Here is a 24,983-nt window from a genome sequence, read left to right as displayed (position 1 = left end):
ATCGTGGCATGTCAGTTATTGTGAACTCAGGCCTCTGATTGGCTGTGATGGAACTCGGGGTTGATCCGTACGGGCGTTGCGATTTCTAGAGCGCTGGGGGAAAAAATCGCAGGCGCTCAGGGAGGGCGGGATTTCCTGTGCTGTTTCTGAGCTGAAAAAAAAAAAAAATCGGCGAACTAAGGGCGGCTCGGTGTTTGGTTTCTTTTTTCTGATTTAATGTCTTAGTAAAGAAACCCTTACTGTGCGTGTCCTAGACTACATCCAGAAGTAGCTAGCTAGCCAGTAATAACGATGTCTACTGAACCCACTGTGGCCGACACTCGCCGGTTAAACTCCAAGCCGCAGGACCTGATGGACGCGTACGGACCTCCGAGCAATTTTCTGGAAATCGACGTCTATGATCCGCAAACTATCGGAGTCGGACGGAACCGGTTCACCACTTATGAAGTCCGGATGCGGGTATGTTGGCGTGCATGGAGGGGAAACGGACCTGAGGCTGGATTGTGTTTGGGTTAATAACGGCAGGAAGTTAGTTGGAGAGAGAGAGAGAGAGAGAGGGAGGTCTGGAATTTTGTTCGGCCTAATTTGCTCGAGCTAGCTACTTAGCTAGCGGATTAGCGCCTGGCTAAAGGACGCGGACTAGTTATGAATGTTGAGTGAAATTCCCACTTTTTATTGAGTTCTTTAGTCCAGGTTAAGCAGTAGTTCTCAGTCTAGTGTACAGTTTATGCGTTATTTCTTCCTTTAGCTAAGCACCTAGTTACGCACTGTTGCTTTCTGATAGTCGGTTAGCTGATTAGCATTAGCACCAAAGCACGATTCTGGATAATTAACTCAACTCAAACTGGAAAATAAACATACAAATTTATTCAAAAATACGTACTTTGTTGGTGCTAAAAAAGTTTTATAAAGCATAATACGTAAGGTTAGATTATGTTCTTACTAAAGTGTTTTTTAAAGCAAAACCAAACCAGGACTAAACAACAAGAGTCCTTTATTAATAAAAAAAAAAAATAGTCAAAAGTTTTCACACCCCTACTCTTCTTTAATAGGTTTTTCTGCATTTGGACTTTTTTCTACATTGTAGAATAATACTGAAAACACCGAACATTGTATGGAATTATGTGGTAAACAAAAATGTTTTCGTATTTTATCATCTTTTATCATCTTCATGAGGAAGTCATCTGGAATACTTTTCACTTAACAGCTGCGCCTTGTCAAAAGTTAATTAGTGCGGTTTCTTGCTTTCTTAATGCGTTTGAGATTAAATAATAAAAATGCAATAAACAGCGCTATTCTACAACTGCAGGAATCCATATTATTCTATCCGCATTCAGTGGATATGAGCAGTCGCGCGCTCTTGATAGCCCAGTAGTAGAGGAGCCAATCAGCTCATATACCGTGAGGAGAGAGAAACAAAATGGCGGCGCGCGTTGCTCAGGCAACCGAGGGCTAAATCAAAACTCTACCCCAAAAACGATCAAGTATTTAAAAGAAACAGAAATGGCTTTAAAGGAACAGTCCACCATACTTCCATAATGAAATATGCTCTTATCTGAATTGAGACGAGCTGCTCCGTACCTCTCCGAGCTTTGCGCGACCTCCCAGTCAGTCAGACGCGCTGTCACTCCTGTTAGCAATGTAGCTAGGCTCAGCATGGCCAATGGTATTTTTTGGGGCTGTAGTTAGATGCGACCAAACTCTTCTGCGTTTTTCCTGTTTACATAGGTTTATATGACCAGTGATATGAAACAAGTTCAGTTACACAAATTGAAACGTAGCGATTTTCTATGCTATGGAAAGTCCGCACTATAATGACAGGCGTACTAACACCTTCTGCGTGCTTCGGCAGCGCATTGATACGGAGCTCAGATATCAATGCGCTACCGAAGCGCGCAGAAGGTGTTAGTACGCCCGTCATTATAGTGCAGACTTTCCATAGCATAGAAAATTGCCACGTGTAACTGAACTTGTTTCATGTCACTGGTCATATAAACCTATGTAAACAGGAAAAACGCGGAAGAGTTTGGTCGCATCTAACTACAGCCCCAAAAAATACCATTGGCCATGCTGAGCCTAGCTACATTGCTAACAGGAGTGACAGTGCGTCTGACTGACTGGGAGGTCGCGCAAAGCTCTGAGAGGTACGGAGCAGCTCGTCTCAATTCAGATAAGAGCATATTTCATTATGGAAATATGGTGGACAGTTCCTTTAAAAAAAAAAGTCTTGTTCTACACTCCTGCCCAGTCGGTGGCAGTAATGCACCTTTAAGTTGGTTTGCCAACCACCAGGAAAAAAACCTGAAGAAGAACCACCAAAAAAATATTTAAAAAAAGGCAACAAAATATTGAATAATAGTATTTGATGGTAAGAATTTTTTTTCAAGAATTATTATTATATAGCATTTTTCACTAGCCTAGTAAACTAGACCCACCCGCCTAGCGGCCAAAAATATTTTGCCTACGAGTGGGTCTAGCCTCGCACCATATAAACAGAAACACCCCGGGCATCAAATCGTGCCCGCCAATCACAACGCAAGGTTTTTGTTTGGATTCTTTGGGCGGGCTTTTGCAGGAGTGACGACAAAGCTGCGCAACGCTGGAGAAAGCACAACAGGAAAGATGGCTACGGCTAGTGAACAGCGCGCGTTTGACTCCGCTTTGGAATCAGTTTTAGAAGAATTAGACTTGGAGTTTTCGTTGAAACATGAGCAGGAAGAGGCTCTCCGCTCATTCCTTTTCAAGAAGGACGTTTCGCTGTTTTGCCGACCGGCTATGGCAAAAGTCTGATCTACCAGCTGGCTCCGCTGGTAGCCAAAAGGATGGGGCTAGTTTGTGCAGTACGAAGAATTAATAAACAGCTTTGAAACATTACTTTTTGATTGTGTCTTATTTTCCCGTTATTTTAAATTTAAGGGAAATTATTTCACCAAACACCACTAAATAAAAACTCTCAAAAACAGTTTAAGCAAACCCTTGAAAACACTTGGGAAAAAAATGAGTGCATGTGGTACAGACTCCAAACTTGTGGTCATTATCTCCAAACTTCTTAATATCTAGAACCTGTTTATTAATTAATACGCATTTTGAAAAATTATTTATTTCAAGGCCTTCCCCACTGCTTTCTGTCACTCTGACTACGTTACAGTCACTGTTGTGCTGATTGGTCAGAGCGTTGGCCTATACGCACAGAGACAGTTTGAAAGACAGCGGTTTGTTCCTCCTACCCCCTTCGGAAATGTCTACGGATCGAGGCCAGACTAAATATTCACATTTAGTCTGGCTTGCCAGGCTAATTTTTCACAAATTGCTACTGTCATTTTGCCGGTTTGTTTACATTCTAAGCGGAAGTGGTTGTCAGACATTTTGGATAAAGTTTTTATTTACTAAATTTGCCAAAAATAAAAAATACAATTGCTCGGTTTCTAATCTCATCTCATCGGATAGCCATGTGCTCCGCGCCTCATCAGCTATCCATTCATATACGACTCGATTTCATGGAATAACTGTTAAATGTCAAGAACCGCTCAACTAAGTGAAAAGAAACGACATCCATCATTGCTTTAAGACATGAAGTGTCTTAATTTAAAAAAAAAAAAAAAAAAATCAGTTGAGTTAGGAAGCTTACATGTTTTTATTTTTTTCACGGTGCGGGTTCCATCAAATCCTGCGCTCTGATTGGCTGGCGAGCGGGCCCATATCTTACGGTACAGACCCCAGTTACGGACCTCTGGCAACTCACTCGTTCACAACAACAACAAACATAGTAGCATTTTTTGTCAACATTTATCTTTTTTTTTAATAAGATTTATTTATAAGATTACCAAAAATCTTAAATTTTTTCCAGCATTTCTCAGCATAATAGCATGAATATTACATCATGGATCGTGATGACGACAGTGTTCACAGCGAAAGCAACTTGCTAATGGCGAGCAAAAACATGGCTGAATCCTGAATGACTCCTATTTGTATAAATAGGGGACTACATAGGTGGCAAAATGTAGTTGGTTTTTTTTTCCTGCCATGGAAGTGCACTTGTATACCGAGGAGGAAGCAATTTGCATTCCAGCCGTGAATGAGGATTCAAAATGGCGTCTCGCATCGGCTCGGCTAGGTTTTCCCTTTTGGGCGCTCTCGTTTTCTGTTAGAATTTGGTAAAGAAAAAAATAAATATATTATTTGCCAGCTTAAGGTCGGTCTGTATGGTGAAATACCATGACCTCGGCTTTAAAGTGCTGATGACACGAACATGACTATGCAATTTCTTAAATAAACTATACAACATGGCAAACGTTAGATTTCTGTTATAATTACCTGAAAAGAAGCTGTTACGCGAATATCCAACTTTTAATTGCACAGCGCAAGAAAGCTGGGTCCGTGGCTCGCGGCCATGTTGTGACGTCAGCGGAAGAACACGCTGCGGTTCACTGGCTGTTCTACTCAGTGGAAATGGCGCATGAAAACGCCGGTGAACTCTCTAGTGCTAGCTCAACAACCAAATACTGGTACTTTAAGCAGTGATCATGATGGCATGATTTTATCTGATTTTAAATAAATGAGATTGATAATAATGTGAATGTTCACAACTAGTACATACAAACTCTGCAGCTTCTGATTCAGCAGCTGCGTCATACTCCGCAAAAACATCAGCAAGAGCCTACAATATAAATGGAAATGCAATACACTAAGCTCAAATGACTTTTGGAAAGTATAATTTCTAAATTTTTTTTCTACATATTCTTGAAGTCGGTCATCGGGGTACTTGCTACCGTTCCCTAACAACGCATGGCAAAGGGTAAAGTGTAGTGTTGCTACGAGTACTTGCTAAAGCCTCCGGTGGAAGATCCTCGATGTGCTGATAAGACATACAGTTCTATATAACACACAAGTGTCACGATAATCACAAAACCGATGCAAATTGTTAAAATACCTAATTTTTAAGCAATCATGTATTGATCTCTTCCGAATAGAATCTATGATAGCCTACCCTCTTTACCCTTTGCCTCTCGTTGCTAGGCGGCAGTTACATGAAAGCCGCAAGCTTTCACAGGCAAATACATGACTGATATCACGCCGACTTTATGATTACATTTATGATTATCATGAATGTGTACTCTATGATGTGTACTCTATGAGCGCTCTGGAGCGAGTCACTTCCAAGATGGCCGCGCAGACCGCATGGTTACTATTTTTAGCATCATGTCGGAGCACTCTATAGCTCTACGTACCTTTATCTTATGTCGTTTCTCAACACATGTTCTGACAGTTGGACTGTCTTTGGAGGAGTCGGCTTGTCCCAGGCGACTGCTGGATCCGGCATAGCTACTAGTAGACCCCCTCCGGAATACTGTAGGCACTGCTGATGGTAGCAGCACACGTTTTTGCTGAACTGAACACCCAAGAGATTCTTTTAAGCTGGGAAGGGTGTCAAAACAATCCAAATCGAAGTGTTCAGAGCACAGGATGGATGTTGGTGAGGGCTCCCACTTGTCACGAGTGCTCCTGACTTGCCTCAGCCACTTCGCGTGCAGCTCGGGATCTCTGGGAAACTTGAATAAACTTACCCCATCCTTGTAGGTTTTGGAGCAAAAGTTGGCAACACAACGCGAAGGCATAATAACTTATATATATAAAATAAAAAATAATGTCTAATAAAAATACTAATAATGATAAACTGAACACCTGCCGCATCAACAACAAACTGGTAAGTTAGGAGGAAGGTTCTTTTGCTGACGTCACGTAGCCCCTCCTCCTCTTTCGTCTCCTGGGTGCTGCAGCCCCGTCAAATTTGCCCAAATAGCCGCGTTTTTTATCATAACTTGTAAAATAGGCGCCTTCGTGAATTAATATATGGATCATCGGGAATTACTTTTTATGTTATAAAACATCGCCAAATTGTCAAAAACGTGTCATCAGCACTTTAAATACTGGCCTCGTTCAGTACATTCAAGACGTTGGTCACGGTGTTTCACCATACGGACCTCCCAGTTGGTAAATAACACACATTTTTGTGCACATGACTGGATATTTTAGACACTTATTAAAATATTTTAGACTGAGTTTTATACATAATGTATTGATGAATAGTCCAAATACAGGGGAAAAAAAACTGTAGGTGTGTCTAAACTTTTGACATATATACACACACACACACACACGTGTGTATATATGTGTGTGTATACACGTGTGTATGTGTGTGTGTGTATATATATATATATATATATATATATATATATATATATATATATATATATATATAGCTAGCATGCATGCGCCTACCCTTTTTTTTAAACTGCAAACTCAGTCTAAAATGTCCTGTTCCACACTCCTGCCCAGTCGGTGGCAGTAATGCACTTTAAGTTGGTTTGCAAACCACCAGAAAATTAAATTAAAAAAAAAAAAGCAACAAAATATTGAAAAGTATTTGATGGTAAGAATCCCCCCCCAAAGAATTGCTATAGCATTTTTCACAAATTGCTACGGTCATTTCACCGGTTTGTTTACATTCTAAACAGAAATGATTTTGTCAGACGTTTTCTATAAAGCTTTTATTTATCAAATTTGCCAAAAATACAAATGCTCCGTTTCTCAAAATCTAGTGAATGTGGATAGAATAAAACAGTTATTCCACTCAATCTCGTCGGATACGGCTGATAGCCGACTCGGTGCTATGCGCCTCATCGTCTTTCAGCTCATGTACAACTCAGTTTTGTGGAATAACTGTTAAATGTCAAGAATCGCTCAACTAAGCGAAAAGAAACGACATCCATCATTGCTTTAAGACATGAAGTGTCTTAATTAATAAAAAAAAAATAAAGAAAATCAGTTGAATTAGGAAGCTTAAATGTTTATATTTTTGTGCACATGACTGGATATTTTAGACACTTATTAAAATATTTTAGACTGAGTTTTATACATAATGTATTGATGAATAGTCCAAATACAGAGAGAAACCTGTGAATGAGTAGGTGTGTCCAAACTTTTGACTGTTTTTATATGTAAAATAATGCATTTACACACACATTTCTTTACTGTAAGCTCGTAGTCTAAAATGTCTCATTTTTCTCTGTTAATGACTTTTAACCATTTTCAAGGTGGTTAATGATGAGCAGCACAATTTTAGGGCCAGGTGTACATACTTATGTGTATGAAGCATTCACGAGCTAGAATAATGACAGTGTATCAATATGTCTATTTTATCTTGATAGAAGTATGGTGTAACTTGACTTGTATACACCTTTCGGAGGAGAAGTGTGTGTTTGTCGTGTGTGAATTATCTTATGATATTGTCACAGTTAATTAGTAAATGAACCTGGGAGCCTCCAGCTGAAGATCAGACATGACTCTTCTTTTCTCAGCCAAGCTTAAATGTGTCTTAATGTCGTGTACTAGACCTGAGGACGGAGCTTTACCAGCAGATGGGTACGGGGAAACCGTATACGGAGTGTTCATACATTAGTGATATGCAGGCAGTTGGGTCATGAAACAAATATCACGTTTATAAAACCACTTGTATATCCCAGTCGTTCCATGAAGTTACTTTGAGAGGAGACAAGTAAGCGATTCCAAGGGGAAAGTGTGTGTGTGTGTGTGTGTGTTGGTGAATGATAGCTACACAGGTAATGTGTTGCGCAGATGAGATTATCATGTTAAAATGGCTGGATCTGCCATACATCTCTGGATCAGTGTTATTGTGGAGAAGTGTGAATTTTTATTTATTTGTTTGTTTATCTTGTCTTGTCTCGTCGTCTTCCGCTTTATCCGGGGCCGGGTCGCGGAGGCAGCAGTCTAAGCATGGAAGCCCAAACTTCCCTTTCCCCAGACACCTTGGCCAGCTCCTCGGGAAGAACACCGAGGCGTTCCCAGGCCAGCCGAGAGACATCGTCCCTCCAGCGTATCCTGGGTCTTCCCCGGGGCCTCCTCCCGGGGGGACATGCCTGGAACACGTCCCCAGGAGGCATCCGAAAAAGATGCCCGAGCCACCTCAGCTGATTCCTCTCGATGTGGAGGAGCAGCGGCTCTACTCCGAGCTCCTCCCGAGTGACTGTGCTTCTCACCCTATCTCTAAAGGAGTGCCCAGCCACCCTGCGAAGGAAACTCGTTTCGGCCGCTTGTATCCGCGATCTTGTTCATTATCCAAAGCTCATGACCATAGGTCCATCGTATGCAAGCACTTGGTGGCCAGGCTCAGCCCGAAGAGGTGACGTGGGCCCGACCTCCTGTGGGTTCACCACCCACAGAGGTAGCAGTAGGGGACTGGTGCAGTGTGGATTGGGTGGCAGTCGAAGGCAGGGGCCTCGACGACCTGATCGCCGGACACAGCGGCTAGCTGTTGGGACATGGAATGTTTGTTTATTTATTTATTTTCCCTAGCCAGGAGCTCACACCCCTCCACTTTCTCATCGCCCTGGTCACCAGCAGCGAAACTCACTCATAATATTACACACACACACGCATGCAAAAATGTCCTGGCGAATCTTTATAAAAGACTTTTGGTGATTTAAATCGTTTATTTATACTGACTGAAAATATCAGCTAAATTGATTTCGATTCTGCCGTCAGAAAGAAAACACCAGCATACTGCGAGAAAGCGTGAATAAAGCCGACGTATAATTTTGAATGTGAGCATCACCAGGCCGATATAAAACCAGGCTTCGACAATGAGATAACGGAAAAATGTTGTGTGTTTTTGTAAACAGACCAACCTCCCCATTTTCAAGTTGAAAGAATCTTGTGTACGAAGAAGGTACAGCGACTTCGAGTGGCTGAAAAATGAGCTGGAAAGAGACAGTAAGGCAAGTTCATTAAGACAGTAAAACACAAGTGATGGCATGAAGTTATAATTTTCTAAACTGTGTTTTTAAATATGTACAACAAATAGGTAATTGTTATACATGTAATGTATGGATTATTTATTTATTTTTTTGTTCTGTTGCTTATATTTAATTTACAAGGACTAAGGCGGTCACTGTATTGAACAAATTAAAAAAAAAAAAATTTTAATGGTGGTAATGTAACTAAATAAATCACAATCCTCTGTCAGTTGCTTCTATTTGCTGAGTGATTTGGTTATGTTTTCACCACCTGCTTCCTTTTTCCTCCCTTCTGTGGTTGGACTTGAGTTGAAACGCACGTTACTGTCTTGTAGATCGTCGTGCCTCCTCTGCCTGGGAAGGCACTGAAGAGACAGCTCCCTTTCCGTGGAGATGAGGGAATATTTGAAGAGTCGTTCATTGAAGAGAGAAGAGTTGGACTTGAACAGTTCATCAACAGGTTAGCTGTCGAGAGACGCAATGTTCGATCCAGTAAAACCACCACTGGGTAGAGCGTCCATAATGAAATGTTAACGATAACAAACAGTACTAACATTTGAACCTTCCGGTTCAAATGTTCTCAAAAGGGATCTCAATATTTTGGATTTGTATTGTGTGGAAAGTTTCATCATTCGTATGTAATCTTAAAGATCCTGGCTGCACATTTCCAATGGTAAAATGCTTGGGATATCTTCAGTATCGTTTAATAAATACTTACCAGTGTTGGATACCAAAAAAAAAAAAACATACATCCCTAACTGTTTTTTAATTATAGTTAAAAAATTAGAAAAACTCGTAATTTTCTGTCTGATCAGGACTCTGCACTGATGCTAGAAATGTGAACAAATGATAGACCAAAGCTTTTTCAGTACTTAAATGTTTACACGCAAGTCGTGAGTGTTAGATTGTGTTTAGATTAGTGTTGCTGTTTTTTTTTTTTTTTTTTTTTCTGCATCCAATGGTGCTTGAAAGTTTGTGAACCCTTTAGAATTTTCTATATTTCTGCATAAATGACTTAAAACATCATCGGATTTTCACACAAGTCCTAAAAGTAGATGAAGAGAACCCAGTTAAACAAATGAGACAAATATTATGCTTCATTTATTTATTGAGGAAAACGATCCAATATTACATATCTGTGAGTGGCAAAAGTATGTGAACCTTTGCTTTCAGTATCTGGTGTGACCCCCTTGTGCAGCAATAACTGCAACTAAACGATTGCGGTAACTGTTGATCAGTCCTGCACACCGGCTTGGAGGAATTTTAGCCCATTCCTCCATACAGAACAGCTTCAACTCTGGGATGTTGGTGGGTTTCCTCACATGAACTGCTCGCTTCAGGTCCTTCAACAACATTTTGATTGGATTAAGGTCAGGACTTTGACTTGGCCATTCCAAAACATGAACTTTATTCTTCTTTAACCATTCTTTGGTAGAACGACTTGTGTGCTTAGGGTCGTTGTCTTGCTGCATGACCCACCTTCTCTTGAGATTCAGTTCATGGACAGATGTCCTGACATTTTCCTTTAGAATTCGCTGGTATAATTCAGAATTCATTGTTCCATCAATGATGGCAAGCCGTCCTGGCCCAAATGCAGCAAAACAGGCCCAAACCATGATACTACCACCACCATGTTTCACAGATGGGATAAGGTTCTTATGCTGGAATGCAGTGTTTTCCTTTCTCCAAACATAATGCTTCTCATTTAAACCAAAAAGTTCTATTTTGGGCTCCTCCGTCCACAAAACATTTTTCCAGTAGCCTTCTGGCTTGTCCATGTGATCTTTAGCAAACTGCAGATGAGCAGCAATGTTCTTTTTGTAGTCATGAAAGTGTTCCGGATTTTCCCGGAATTCCGGATTTTTAGATTTTCATGAAAATTCCTCCAGTTTTTTTTTTTCCGCTAATGACAAAATACCTGGAAATCTGGGTATTTGACAAAACTCTTGAAAATCTCCGGTTTTCCAAATGGACAAATTTATTTTTCGGATTTTTCACGTTCCTAGACGCGGCGTAATACTTCGCATCGTCCTTGCATGGGCGCGGTCCTTAAATAGCGCAAACATAGTTCATTGATTAAAGACAGGTGTTCTTTGTTAACGGTGCGCGTGCCGGACCTTGTTAGGCGTGCGCGCCCAAGGCGAGCCTTCAGGTTCACGTGCTAAGGTGCGCAGGACTGACACCGTTCTGCGCAAGCGCAACACAATCACACTAGAAAGCATGGTCAAGCTGCCAGTGTAGCTGCAGTCTTTTAGTTGCAAATTACGAGTATTTTCTCGTGTTAATAATTCACCGTGTCAAAACAAGCAAAATTTTCCTCCTTCTTTCGACGTGAAGAGAGGTAAGCAATTTTTATATATAATATATAATTTTTTTTTTTAGGCAGGTTTCTAAGCTGCCTAAAACTAGCAATGGTAATTATTTTTTGTTACATAATGTACTCAGGCTGCCAGTCAGTGGGTGATATGCACACACACTACGCCCCTGATTTATATGAGAAATTTGGTCTTCATTGGTGTGTTTAAATTTACAGACAATATGAACTAATGTAAACAATTGGCTTCAACTCGCATAAATATGAATTGGAAATGTTTAGTTCACTTTAGCTTATGCAACCGCACAGCTCTACTAAACGATTGATAAACGAGGCTCAGTGTCCCCAACATTGAAACCTGAAAGCTTTAGAAACTCTAACAGACCTTTACTTTTTAACAGTACTGTTTTGGGATTTTGCTGAGTTTACCTTCAACTGTCTGATTTTTTTTCAAAGTAATGAAGTGTGTAGCAGGAAAATCACTGCGTCTTCTAAATGCACTCCTGAAAATTACTCATTAACTTGGGGAATTAAATTTGATATTTTTGACATGTTAATCATTAATGTACGTGAAAGAAAAAGGCTTAAAAGTTATAACTTGTTTTAGTGAAAATAAGTACTAAAATGCACTAGAATGCAGGGTTTTGCGTGTTATGTTATTAAAATATTTTCAGGGGAAGTTGCCCCCCCATCTTAGTTTGACTTTCAAAAGTTCAGGTTTTTTTTTTTTTTTTTTTTCCTTTGTTCCACTTTCATCTCTATTTTTGGAGAGCAGTGGCTTTCTCCTTGCAACCCTGCCATGCACACCATTTGTTGTTCAGTGTTCTCCTGATGGTGGACTCATGAACATTAACATTAGCCAATGTGAGCGAGGCCTTCAGTTGCTTAGAAGTTACCCTGGGGTCCTTTGCGACCTCACCGACTATTACACGCCTTGCTCTTGGAGTGATCTTTGTTGGTCGACCACTCCTGGGGAGGGTAATAATGGTCTTGAATTTCCTCCATTTGTATACAATCTGTCTGACTGTGGATTGGTGGAGTCCAAACTCTTTAGAGATGGTTTTGTAACCTTTTCCAGCCCGATGAGCATCAACAACGCTTTTTCTGAGGTCCTCAGAAATCTCCTTTGTTCGTGCCATGATACACTTCCACAAACATGTGTTGTGAAGATCAGACTTTGATAGATCCCTGTTCTTTAAATAAAACGGTGCCCACTCACACCTGATTTCAGTCAACGGGGTGACAAACACCTGACTCTAATGCCGCTTTTCCACTACAAACGCGGCTGAGCCGTGCCGAGTCGAGCTGAGTCGAGCTGAGCGGGGCTGTTGGAGTTGCATTTCGACTACAACCGCGCTGAACCGTGCTGGCTGGAAGTGGGTGGACACATTGGGTGGAGTTAGCGAAAGTGGGTGGACGTCACGTGATGTCGTTAAGCAGCGCAAACAGTGACATCAGTGACAGTGGCGGAACAAGTCAGAGCCGGGCCGGGGGCGGGGCAAATGACCGGGCCCTTTATTAAAGCTTATCATAACATCGTTTTAGGCTACAAAATGTCCGCAACTGCGGTGTTTACCAATTTCAACACTACCGGGTGCAACTATGTTATTTAGTACATCAAGTCCTTCAAACGAACATGTAACTCAGAAACAAAAAACATTAGGATACTGTACATGGCTCATAATAAAACATCAATAGCCTATACTGCGCACATTATTTGAAGGGCATACGAATGAGCGCTCAGAGTGGTGACAGGAAGAGTCAGAAAGAAAAGGAGGGCGGTGCAAACCTCACTGAATGCACTGTGTTTACCAATTTCAACACTACGGGGTGCAACTATGTTATTTTGTACATTAAGTCCTTCAAACGAACATGTAACTCAGAAACAAAAAAACATTAGGTGACATACTGTACATGGCTTATAAAAAAAAAACATCAATAGCCTACTGCGCGCATTATTTGAAGGGCATACGACGAGCCTTGCGCTCCGCGAACTCGTCCACGATGCTCTGTATGTCACTGATTCAGTGAGCTTTTAAGCGGTAGTCTCACGACCCGGATAGTAAACAATAAACATGGAGGACATGGAGTCGTTAGTGTTGCTGGTCTCGGTGCTGTGGCTTGTTGTCACCGACAACGCGGACAGATACTGGCAAGAGCGTATAGATGAGGCGAGGCGCATAAGGCTTCAGAAATTCTCGTAATTCTTCTCCTTCCGGGTTTGCGGTGTTTACAGATCCCAGCGCGCTCGCGGGGCGTGTGTGGGCATGTGAGGACACGCCTCCTCACCAATCAGTGCACAGGGGAGTGTCTGCTCACGCCCCCAACCTCAGTCAGCACGGTTTGGCTCGCTTCAGCCCCACTCCAAAACGGTGCGAGTTTTAGGGGCTAAGCAGGGCTGAAACGAGCTGAGTCGTGCCGGTTTTTGGTAGTCGAAACGCGAGCCGTGTCGGGCTGAAGTGAGCTGAAGCGAGCTGAAGTGAGCTGAAAAAGGGTAGTGGAAAAGGACCATAATTTCACTTTCAAACTCTGCTAATCCTAGAGGTTCACATACTTTTGCCACTCACAGATATGTAATATTGGATCATTTTGCTCAATAAATAAATGACCAAGTATAATATTTTTGTCTCATTTGTTTAACTGGGTTCTCTTTATCTACTTTTAGGACTCGTGTGAAAATCTGATGATGTTTTGGATCATATTTATTCAGAAAAATAGAAAATTCTAAAGGGTTCACAAACTTTCAAGCACCACTGTATTTATAGCAGCACATTACTCACTGAAGGCTCTAAAAATATGGCAGATTGCAGTTTGTGTACGCTTCAGTGTACCTGTTGTATATACATTGATCAGCAGAGCATCCAGAAGCTGGATTAATGGATAGATTAAAATGAGCTTTACTGTATTTTGGTTAAACTGCCTACCATCACGCAGCATTAAGCAGCTTATTAAATGTTTAGGATGCTTAGTTTTATCAGTGAAGCTCCGCAAGATCAGATTCATTTTTCATATTGGTCTGCTTGTGAGATTTCATCATGGGTCCTGTTTCAATGTGTCCATGTGTAAGTGATGAATGTTATTGGGTTGAATAGGTGAAATATTAAGATTCCTTAGCTTTTACTGTGCTTGATGAAAATCATGAATCTCAGTTGCTTTGTTTTTGCACCCAACACTACTAAAATAGTGTATATAAAACCTTATTTTCTAATTAAATGCAGTTCTGCTCGCACTCGGACACAGACAGAGTAAGCTGGAAGCTTTTAGTTGTAGTGGTTAAGGATAAAGATAAGTAAATTAGATGGCTAACTTTGACATCGTAGAATATTATATATTAATATAAATATGGAAGTGATTTTCGGAAATTGCGCTTGTTGAGCCAACAATCAGCTGACTCAAGCAGAGTTGCAGCGGCGTTCAAATTAATGACATTTACAAATCATGCTTTTGTTTTAATTGAATTTTTGTACAGTTTCGATATAAATAAATGAAGTAAAGCATCCTAAAATATTGCAGTTATATTCACATTGGATATCTGCTGTGTTTGAGTGATGCAGATGGAGTAAACATTTTTCCCTAATTAAGTAGGCTAGACCTATAACATAACTAATAAATGTGCATGTTTTTCCTGAATCCAAATGAATAGTTATGTATATTGGCCTAATTAACCCTTTGGTGACTGACCCCTTGAAAATGGTTCCTCCAGGAACGATGACGTTTCAGTTGTCAAGACAACAGAAAAACTAAAATACAAAAACAGAAAGATACGTCACAATGCTCTTGTGCACAAAACAAAATGCTCTTGTATTTTAGTTTTTCCGTTGTCTTGACAACTGAAACGTCATCGTTCCTGGAGGAACCATTTTCAAGGGGTCAGTCACCAAAGGGTTTTAAAGTCATTCTGTTGTGTACAGAGTTCAAAATGTTTTTAATGTACATTTAGGTGTGCTTGACTGTGTTTGTATAATTCCCAATATTTGAAAACATTTCTGTTTGAATGAAGATGTGTCTGTGTTTCTGAGGTTTGGAAATCGACTGATGTTGGCTTATCAGAAATCAGACCCATATTATTTATTTATTTTTAATGGTTATTGGTATCGGTGCTGAAAATCTCTATCAGTCGGCCCTTAAAGCATATACGCAGAGCGGTTTTTTTATTTTATTTTTTTTATTTTTTATTTTTTGAAATTCTCTTTTTATTCAGAAAGGCACATCTCCATCGCATACATCACTACACATGTACATTAACTCAGTTTGTCAAGGACACAATGATGTACATACTGCCCCTCTGGAGCTTTCTTCCACGGACCCAAACCATTCCAGGTGGAAGCAATAACACACAAACATCAGAACCGGGGAGCGCACCCCTACATGCAATCAATACACCACTCAGGGTACACTACCGTTCAAAAGTTTGGGGTCACCCAGACAATTTTGTGTTTTCCATGAAAAGTCACAATTTTATTTACCACCATAAGTTGTAAAATGAATAGAAAATATAGTCGAGACATTTTTCTGGCCATTTTGAGCATTTAATCGACCCCACAAATGTGATGCTCCAGAAACTCAATCTGCTCAAAGGAAGGTCAGTTTTATAGCTTCTCTAAAGAGCTCAACTGTTTTCAGCTGTGCTAACATGATTGTACAAGGGTTTTCTAATCATCCATTAGCCTTCTGAGGCAATGAGCAAACACATTGTACCATTAGAACACTGGAGTGAGAGTTGCTGGAAATGGGCCTCTATAGACCCTTTTCACTCACGTGACCTTCGTAAACGCGATCGCCATTTTGGACATGAAGAAATAACGGTTTATGGCACAGACCCTTTCGGTTCTCGCTCATCTAGCTGCTACAATGACTGCTTAGACTGCAACGATAATACCTAACACACTTAAGTATCCGCCGTAAAGACGTGAAACTCGTCGAGTGACGAGTGTGTTCATTGATAAGCTAACACAATCTAAAAGTAGACATACCATCACACTGCCCTGGCGCTGTGTACAGTTTACCTTCTATGGTTTGTGCACTCACTATTTGCCATTACTTTCTCCAACCCAGTGTTTGAACTATGCCGGTATTTTCGGGGGGTCCCTTTTTTTTCCCTTGGGGGTGTGTGCACGCTTGCGCTTGTCTCGGAGCACAGATCTCCAAACACATGAGAAGCCTATCTTACGCACGTATCACGCGGACTCCACACACGCATCGCGTCTGAAGTCATAACTCATCAGGGGAAATCGTGTCCGCACTGGCATGTTCAAAAAACAACCTCGCGTCAACAATGATACCACACGCGTCAACAAACACATGGCACCACAAACATGAACGAATCGGTCAGGCTACCGATTCCAAACCCACAGCAGACGAATAATTAAATGCATCTTACCTTAAAGCAGAATCGACCACAAAGGAAGTCTGTTGGCACACTTCCTTTCTACTAGTTTGTGTCCCCAACCTGGCAGCAGCAGTCGTTGTCATATCGGTTTATTTTATCTTTGATGTAAACACAACACTTCGGATATGCAAATGCTTCCCGTTACACACGATTGCTATGTCAATAAACATCATTTTGCCAATATTTTAGAGACCATCCATCTTCTCCGTCGGTCAGCATCTGTCGGGATCCGATAAAATGATAACCCTTGCCTTGTGTGTTGATGGTTACTACATCCAGGTGCACAACAATATAATGGCATGATGGAAGTCTTGCTGAAAGTAAAAACTTTCTTTGATGGCTATATTCCTTTCGATGCTTCGCCGTCGTTCCTCATTGTTGGCTGTGGTAGACTACTAGTAGTTCATGTCCAAAATGGCGGCCGCGTTTGTCGTGACGTCACGTGAAAAGGGTCTATACACCTATGGAGATATTGCACCAAAAACCAGACATTTGCAGCTAGAATAGTCATTTAGCACATTAGCAATGTATAGAGTGGATTTCTGATTAGTTTAAAGTGATCTTCATTGAAAAGAACAGTGCTTTTCTTTCAAAAATAAGGACATTTCAAAGTGACCCCAAACTTTTGAACAGTAGTGTAGGTTCACACAAAGCATGAGTATAGTCAAATAAAATCAGATCTGATTTGGTTTTACATATTCAGTCCACTTGGTCCAGATCTTATAAAAATTTTCTTTCTCAACTTTGAGGGAAAAAGAAATCTTTTCCATAACATAAATCTCATAAACAATTTCAATCCATTCGTCGATGGTGGGAGGTTCCACTTTTAACCATTTCCTAGTGACACATTTCTTACTAGCTGCCAACAGTATAGTCAGCAGTTTTTTGTCTTTTGTGTTCCATGTTTCAAACATTATATTACCCAAGAACATCGTTTCACATTTTAATGGAATGTTCACATTAAATATATTTTTTAATATGTTTGTGGATCTCTTCCCAGTAGGATTTTATTGCTTGGCAGTCCCAAAAGATATGGAAGTGGTTGGCTCCATTAAACCCACAGAGTCTCCAACAAGCGTCCCCAGAGCCTTTATTTTTAAATAAATTTCTGAGTGGATAATATCTCCATCCTTGACTCTTGTATGCTGCATAAATGGGAATAAATAATATATTTTTGAGAGTTAAAATTGACCGCAAAGTTGGCATTCGAGCTGCCCCGCTGAGCCAGCCAGCCCTGAGTGCGTGACGTCACAGCAGGAACCAGTTTTAAGGCCGAGGCCTTTGACAGCTATAGACCAAAGTCATATAAATAAAAATTTATGGTGAAAGTAAGAAATACCGTTACCGACTTGCTCAACTAAGACTGATTTGACGTCACTGATTGTGGATTGGCTCTCATTAAAACAGGATAGGTGTTATAACTTATGCAACATACATGTACATGCATGCATTTTCACTGATAAAACGCAAAATGCTAATTAAATAATCGGATGAACTGAGACGATCACATTCTGAAGCAAATTAAATAATCTTATACTGCTAACTTAAACACACAATACAAGTTACATGGATTAATCTTTTTTCTTTTTTTTTTAAATCGAAATGAGAGTCGGAGCTTACCCATCTGTGTTCTCGCTTCTTGAAGGCCGACCTTGTGGCCGATTGTTTTGGAACAATCTGACTTTCAGTTGTTTGTTCAGTTCTCCGTTCATTCGCTTCTTCCACGTAAGGGCGAGATATTGGCAGCAATATCCAGTTTAGAAATCAGATGGCTACTCCACTCTTTCTCTCTCCATACTGTGTATTCCGCCATTACTGCTCTGCTCGGTCAATTACTAAAACCCGGGACGGAACGATGTCACCGGTTTTAGCAGCAACCGCGGGGAGGTCACTGCCTGAGTGATACGTTCTGTCCCAGGTTTTACCAACAACCCTCGGCTCTCTCCGGGAGGACTGGTGCAACTGAACTCCCTTTCCTTTTAAAAAAATAAAATACTTTGATACTGCACCCTCTTCAATTATAGCCAACGCTCCTCAACAGATTAGAGGTCTCGTACGAGTCTTCAGTAAAATGTGCAGAGCAGAGGAGAGACCACTTCGTAGGCGCCCAATGTGCCCGTGAACTTCTCGCAAAACACGTCCAAATCTTTGCAGTTTGAACATTCTTGGACCATGAATGCAACGTAAATCATGCATTCTGTCATGTTGCTGGCACATCTACGTGGCATGGCGATAAATTAGCTCAAAATGGAGGATCGGAGTTGCAGTCAGCTCTGTGTTTTAGTATAGTGGAAATAGCGATGAGACCGATAGCCTTCCTGCTGTGACGTTATGGACGTCAGGGTTCACTCAGACCGCTACCTATATAAATCAATTTAATCGTAAAAATTACTATTAGATTTATTGTTAACGCTTAAAACTACTCCTGTGCTATTCTTGAGGTCTCGAGGCATTTATAAACGAAAGTGAGGCCATGGCTCTGCGTATCTGCTTTAAAGAAAAACAATACGGAAGTGTTTTTGAATTCACCACAGGCATTCGCGCTAATAATAAGAAGCTAGTTATGATAATGCTTTGACATTTGGCCAATTGTGGTGTTTTCTTCTTCTTCTCCTGCCCCTTTTCAGAATTGCTGGTCATCCCTTGGCTCAGAATGAGCGCTGTCTTCACATGTTCCTGCAGGAGGAGAGCATCGATCGCAACTACATCCCTGGAAAAGTACGGCAGTAGGGCTTTACAAAAGCGGGACTCGGGGCGGGTGGTTCTTTCTCCTGTTCTCAACTTCTATTCCCACTCTTCTGCAAAACAGTGCAGAGTAACGTTTATTTTTGCACCAAGTAAAGCTAGATGCGTCGTAAAACAATGCAGAACTTGAATCGATTGGCCAGATGTTTTGTACGTGCGAGAGTTGCTCTTTACACACACAATGTATTTGTTTTACATCTATACAATGTACTTCTTAGTGTGTGTGTGCATTAGTATATGATCATACCTGAACGCTGTAGCACTAAACAAAGATGGTTGGCTCATGTCTTTGTCCTCTCAGGCAGATGATCGGGTCAGTGCCAGGAAAACGCAGAGGGCGTTCAAGTAGAAGTTCATACATGCTTGATTCTACTATAAAGAAGACGTAGAAATCCAAGATTATGTGAGACGTGATGGTCAAATCTAAAATACTTTGAATTGTAATTACTGAACAAATTAGTGTAAGGAGTTAGCATTCTGCACTGACAAGGTGAAAGTGTTCTGTGTATGCATCTTAGTCAGAGGGTATGGGATTTTTTTTTTTTTCCAAGAAATTACACGAATGTACCCGTTGCGATGTGGTATCGGACGACCGCTGCTTGAATGATGTCATGGTTACGGTATTGTGAACAAGTCAATCATCACGTCATAGAGGACAAAGTATTTGCCAACTTTATTAAAGTTGTCCTGCCAAAGTCGAGTCATTTTTCTCAGAATGACTATATTTATGTTCTCTTCCTGTGTTAATCAATCTGTGCCTGTGACATTTATCTGTAAATAAAGTATCACAAAATAGTAAGTGCTGCTGAGTGGAGATTTACTGAAAGCAAATCAATTTTTGAGTCGTTTTCCTCTTACCTTATTTATTCTCTCTTCTATTTTAGGTATGAATGAAGTAAGTTTTTGGGGTTTTTCTTCACTTTGAGAATCATAATGTTGTAAATATTGTCGGGGAAACCCAGTGTCTGCATGGACCCTAATTCTGTCGTAAAGAAACGCATATGCAACTCATCACCCATACTGACAGCAGGTGCTGTAATTTCTGTCCTCCATTTTGCTTTGCTAATTTTTTTCTGCTTATCAGTCGATGGCAGCTCGTGAAAAGACTCGGGGGTTGTTCCCTGTTTATTTTGGGTTTTTTTGCAAGTTGTTTTGCATGTCTTGATTGCATGAATCAGGTAAGTTTTTTCATTTTTAAACGCGCAGATGGGTTATGCTTGGCTTTTATATTTCAACTTGTCATTTACAGCACCACAGTCGCCAGCTCTGCATTAACCTGATCACTTAAAATGCACAATTCTAAAACTAATACTATACTATGTGGGACGTATTGCTGTTAAATTTATTGTTTCAAAGTAAATAAGCATTTGCTTACTCCGTGTCAGTCTGAGCAGTGTGCTAGGATTTTCTCTTAACTAGCATTTATTTGGTTTCTGTTCCTGTCATGAGAACATGTGCTCCTGCAGGTGTCATGTCATTATTTATTTTTTCCACTTGTATTCTCAGATGCTTCAGTAAGACAAAGGCGCCTCCTCCTCTCAGAAGACTGCCTCATCTCTGTGCTTTATACTTGCCTAGCACGCTTACTCAGGTGCTCTTAAAGAAAACACTGAACCCAATTCGAACAACGGTCTTAATTGTTTTGCTGTCTAGGCTTTTTATTTTATTTTTTTTTTAAATCTCGACGCTAAATCATTTAGAGGCCCAGCATTAATGCCTTGAATAGACTGCACGAATATCTTGCATTGCATGAGTGATTTGTTTCTTAAAGTGTCATGTCAAGTCAATTCACGGTAAGGATCGTTCTGTAATAAGTAGCCCAGTCCCTGGAGTCTGTCTTCGCCTTGGTCATGTACATCAGTGTCCAGTAAGCCTCATTTACTGCATATTTCAAAATGTAGCAAGGCAGACATGAGTGAAATTGGGACCACACATTGTTCTTGTTTGACATTCCATGTTTCATTTATGCACATTCTGAGCAAATGCTTTATATCTATACACACACACACACACACGTGGAAGAGTAGTGTGTTACAGCATTGTGTGTGTTCTTGGCTTCTCTATATGTTGGTGTTGGATCACTGCAGATAGGACTGTACAAGTTCAATCACAATGAAAATCACTGAACCCTGCTGTGTCTCTAACGTCCTTATCAAAATTATTTCTTGTTTTTATAAATTTTTAATATTGCTGATTCAAAACTATATACATTAAACATGTACAAATGTAGTAGTTCATTTTCATGAATTGTCCTGTCATTCCTGCCCCTTGAATAAAACTCTCTGCCTGCTTTACTCCCACTAGATCATGCATTTTATTTGTTCTGTGGCTAGCGAAACTAGTCGGGGGTGTGTGTGTGTGTGTGTTTTTGTGTGCGCGCAGTTGGAGTGCTTTTTAAAACCTACCAAAAAAAACGCACCCCTGTTATTAAGTCCCGTCGTCTGCTCCTTCGTTGAAAATGTTCCTGGAGTAGTGTTTCCGATCCCAATGGACCTCGCCGTCAGTTATCCTTTTTCACCCAACAGTGAATGGGTTCTTGAACTGGTTCCATTCAGGATTCTTCGAACCTTGGTGCTAGCTAGTGAACCAGCCCACGTTTTCACTAGTTTTGAGTGGAACCGTTGTAATCAAGGATGCATCATGAACAGAAGGTGTTGCGCAATGGAAGTGAACAGTAGTAGCGGTGCACATTAATGACCACCGAGCTTTTGTTCTGTTATTGCATGTACACTCACCGGCCACTTTAACAGGAACTTGTTCTTGCTTCAAAGATTCCTGTTTTTTGGCTGCAGGAGTGGAACCCAGTCTGATGTCCTGCTGTTGCATGCTGAGATGCTTTTCTGCTCACCGTGGTTATAAAGAGTTGCTGTGAGTTACTATATCCTTCCTGTCAGCTCGAACCAATCTGTGCCGAGTTTCCCAAAAGCATTGTAGCACAAAGAGAATTGTTAAATGGTAGAGCAAGCAGCATAATCATGGGTGCAGATCCCGGGGGGGGGACATGACGACACCCCCCCCCCCCCCCCCCCCCCCCCCCCCCATTTCTGAAAAACATGAATTGTCCTCCCCAATAAAAAAATCCCGCAAATTATTCAAAATTGTACAAACAAATGTATTTTCAGACAAATGATTCCCTGTGCAGTACTTTTTGAATGATATGGCGAGACTCTATGAAGTTGTGATTTATGGTTGCATGGTATGAGTTGCATACGGGCAAAAAAAAAAAAATCACTTTTGTGTCGTCCCCCCCAATCCTGACATCGGATTTGCACCCTTGAGCGTAATGAACACACTCCTAGTTAAGATGCTCTTAGCATTAAGAGGCTTTTGGGAAACCCACCACAGGCCATTCTCTTCTGACCTCTCAACAACAACCACCTACAGAACTCACTCAAGGTTCCCCCCCACCATTCTGTGTAAACTCTTGAGACTGTTGTGTGTGTGAACTCCAGGAGATCAGCATTTTCTGAAATACTCAAACCAACACCCATGCCACAGTGAACGAAAGTCACACTTTGAGATCGCAATTTTTCCCGTTCTGATATTTGAAGTGAACGTTAACTGAAGCTCTTGATTTCTATCTGCATGATTTGATGCATTGTGCTGCTGTCAAAGGATCGGCAGATTAGGGTGTTCCTAATAAAGTAGCCAGTGAGTACGTTTTGATTCCCTTTTTTTTTCCTGAAGATGTATCCTTTATCTGTTCTCCATTGCGTCATTCTGTTTCCTCTTCAAACTAATGACACACCCACTGATGTAACTGTTTGTGCTGGGAAAAAACAGCTATTTTTTTTTTTCCCCCTCAGGTTCAGAACCTGTCTGTTTTTGGTCTAAATGCCTCTGGATGGTTCAGAATTTGGTGTGCGGACCAAAACAGAACCCGTTCCCTGTTGGTGGAAAAAGGGGTATGTTAGCACTTGTTGTAGTTCCCTGTTCTGACCACTTCAATAATAACTCTATGGAGCGGAATTGTGCGCACTGCCCTGTTTGTATACCATCAGGGATTGTGGGTAAATTAATGGAACTTTCAATTTTATATCCATCAAAAATCAATTTAAAAAACGTGGCTACTCAGAGATTAATACTTTCAATGAAATTAAAAATGTAGAGATTTGAGTGACTTTTATGAAGATTAATATTAAATGTCTATGTATATAAACTCGCAGCTGTGTATTAACCAACAGCAAATCCATATTGATTGATTTAAGAAAAAAATAATAGTAGCACATCTTGTACATCAGTCAGGTCCATGGTCGCATCTGAAATCCCTGAGTCTGAACTCATGACCTCTCTGAGAGGTATATTATTTTTCAGCAAATGATGCAGGTTTTATGAAATATAAAAGTAGCTTGTGTTTATAGTTATAAGTAAGGAAATTACTTATTACTTAGTAAGGAAACCTGATTTGGTATGCAGTGATGGCCTGAAATGAAGCAGAATTACTGTTACTCTCCCAGCGTTGATTATACTAGTAACGATGACCCTTTTTGTTATTTAAAATTGGTTCTATTTTATTGTGGAAAACAGCTACTAGACAAATTCTTTCCTGTTCTGTTATAGCAGCTATTAACAGTTCACTCACTAGCCTTTTCTTTTGTTCTCTCGGAGACTATAAGCTGACACACGCAGGTTGTCATGCTGTAAAGAAACTGGTGGCAGAAAAGTTACTGACTGTTACGAAGTATTGATCCTGGACACTCGTTCCGAACATGTTAAATACGTAAATGTATCCTTACAGTAATCTTCACCAGTGGGGGTAAAACTGTATGATGTGTTGAGAAGCTGAGGAACATTACCACCTGGAAGTGGTGTTTTGTTTTTTTTTTCCCTATAATGGCACACCCCAAAGTGTTTTATGCCTCTTGTACAACAATAAATTGCCAACAATTATTTCTATTTTTATAAATGAGCAATACATTGTTACATTTAATGTTCTGAAACGTCCACGAGACCTGTTAATTCCTGTCATCACTTATGTTAGAGCAGCTGTGAGAGTCGATCCTTCACCAGTATATCTTCTGTCGGTTTGTCTTTCTCTCGCTCGGTCCTGAAAACTTGCCAACAGTTAAAGATCCAATCCTTGATACTCCTCTTGTAAATGTTCAATAACCTTCTGCTTGCAGAAAGATTCAACATATCAATGATACGTTTTTCTTTGGAAAATGTTTATTAGCCTGAGGTTATGTAGATAATTCAGAGGAGCTTGTACAGTGAACAAACTGTTGCTATAGAGAATAACTTGTAAACAAGTAAATTTTTTTTTAAACTTCTTTTTATTGGGGTTCTAACAGTCAATACACATACTTTAGTCCAAGATATGCATAGAACCACTTTTTTTTTTTTTATAAACAAGTACATTTAATACAGTTTTTAGTATTTAATGCATGGGTGATCAAAATCATGCATGCTGATTTGGTTGAGAAATTCAGACTATTTCTCGATAATCACCTCGGGCGACTTGGCAAAACAGCGGCCAATCGCTTTGTCACCGTAAGTGAGGAAGAATTAGAAATTATGAAAGAAAGTGTTCCTAAAAGCATGAAGGATACTATGACCTTTTGGGCTAAAACAATTCAAAGGTAAGGTGGAATTGTGATTTATCCATTTCAGAACAAAGTATTTTATGTGAGTCGGCATAGATAAGTGACACAAGTCTGTGCCACACCGTTACGTCTGCATGTCACTTTTAAAGTTTGAAATAAATACATTTTAAATACGATTT

At 40.4% G+C, this 24,983-nt stretch overlaps 1 protein-coding gene across 2 annotated transcripts; it reads left to right on the top strand.

Annotated features, from left to right (window-relative positions):
* The first annotated feature begins 121 nt into the window (after window positions 1–121).
* On the top strand, window positions 122–21,564 carry snx12 (sorting nexin 12). Of its 2 annotated transcripts, none has more exons than XM_060936254.1 (5): window positions 122–459; window positions 8,700–8,795; window positions 9,149–9,273; window positions 19,144–19,234; window positions 20,146–21,564. In XM_060936254.1, exons 1-5 carry the CDS (start codon window positions 292–294, stop codon window positions 20,149–20,151), a joined length of 486 nt encoding a protein of 161 aa, XP_060792237.1. In that variant the 5' UTR covers window positions 122–291; the 3' UTR covers window positions 20,152–21,564. The 2 variants fall into 2 exon arrangements, with proteins under 2 accessions (XP_060792237.1, XP_060792236.1); XM_060936253.1 differs by lacking the exon at window positions 20,146–21,564 and adding an exon at window positions 19,563–20,060.
* The last annotated feature ends 3,419 nt before the right edge of the window (window positions 21,565–24,983 follow it).

The sequence above is a fragment of the Neoarius graeffei genome, chromosome 12 (genome assembly GCF_027579695.1).
Source record: "Neoarius graeffei isolate fNeoGra1 chromosome 12, fNeoGra1.pri, whole genome shotgun sequence".
Lineage (NCBI taxonomy): Eukaryota > Metazoa > Chordata > Actinopteri > Siluriformes > Ariidae > Neoarius > Neoarius graeffei.
Note: the sequence above shows the minus strand (reverse complement) of the source record. Positions and strands in the feature narration are given on the sequence as shown.

What these genes read in the sequence shown, in the direction of transcription:
- snx12 (XM_060936253.1), top strand. Translation starts at nt 292, where the DNA reads ATGTCTACTGAACCCACTGTGGCCGACACTCGCCGGTTAAACTCCAAG. An exon ending in CTTATGAAGTCCGGATGCGG is followed by an intron (nt 460 to 8,699) that starts GTATGTTGGCGT and finishes TTTTGTAAACAG; the next exon opens with ACCAACCTCCCCATTTTCAA. An exon ending in CTTGAACAGTTCATCAACAG is followed by an intron (nt 9,274 to 19,143) that starts GTTAGCTGTCGA and finishes GCCCCTTTTCAG; the next exon opens with AATTGCTGGTCATCCCTTGG.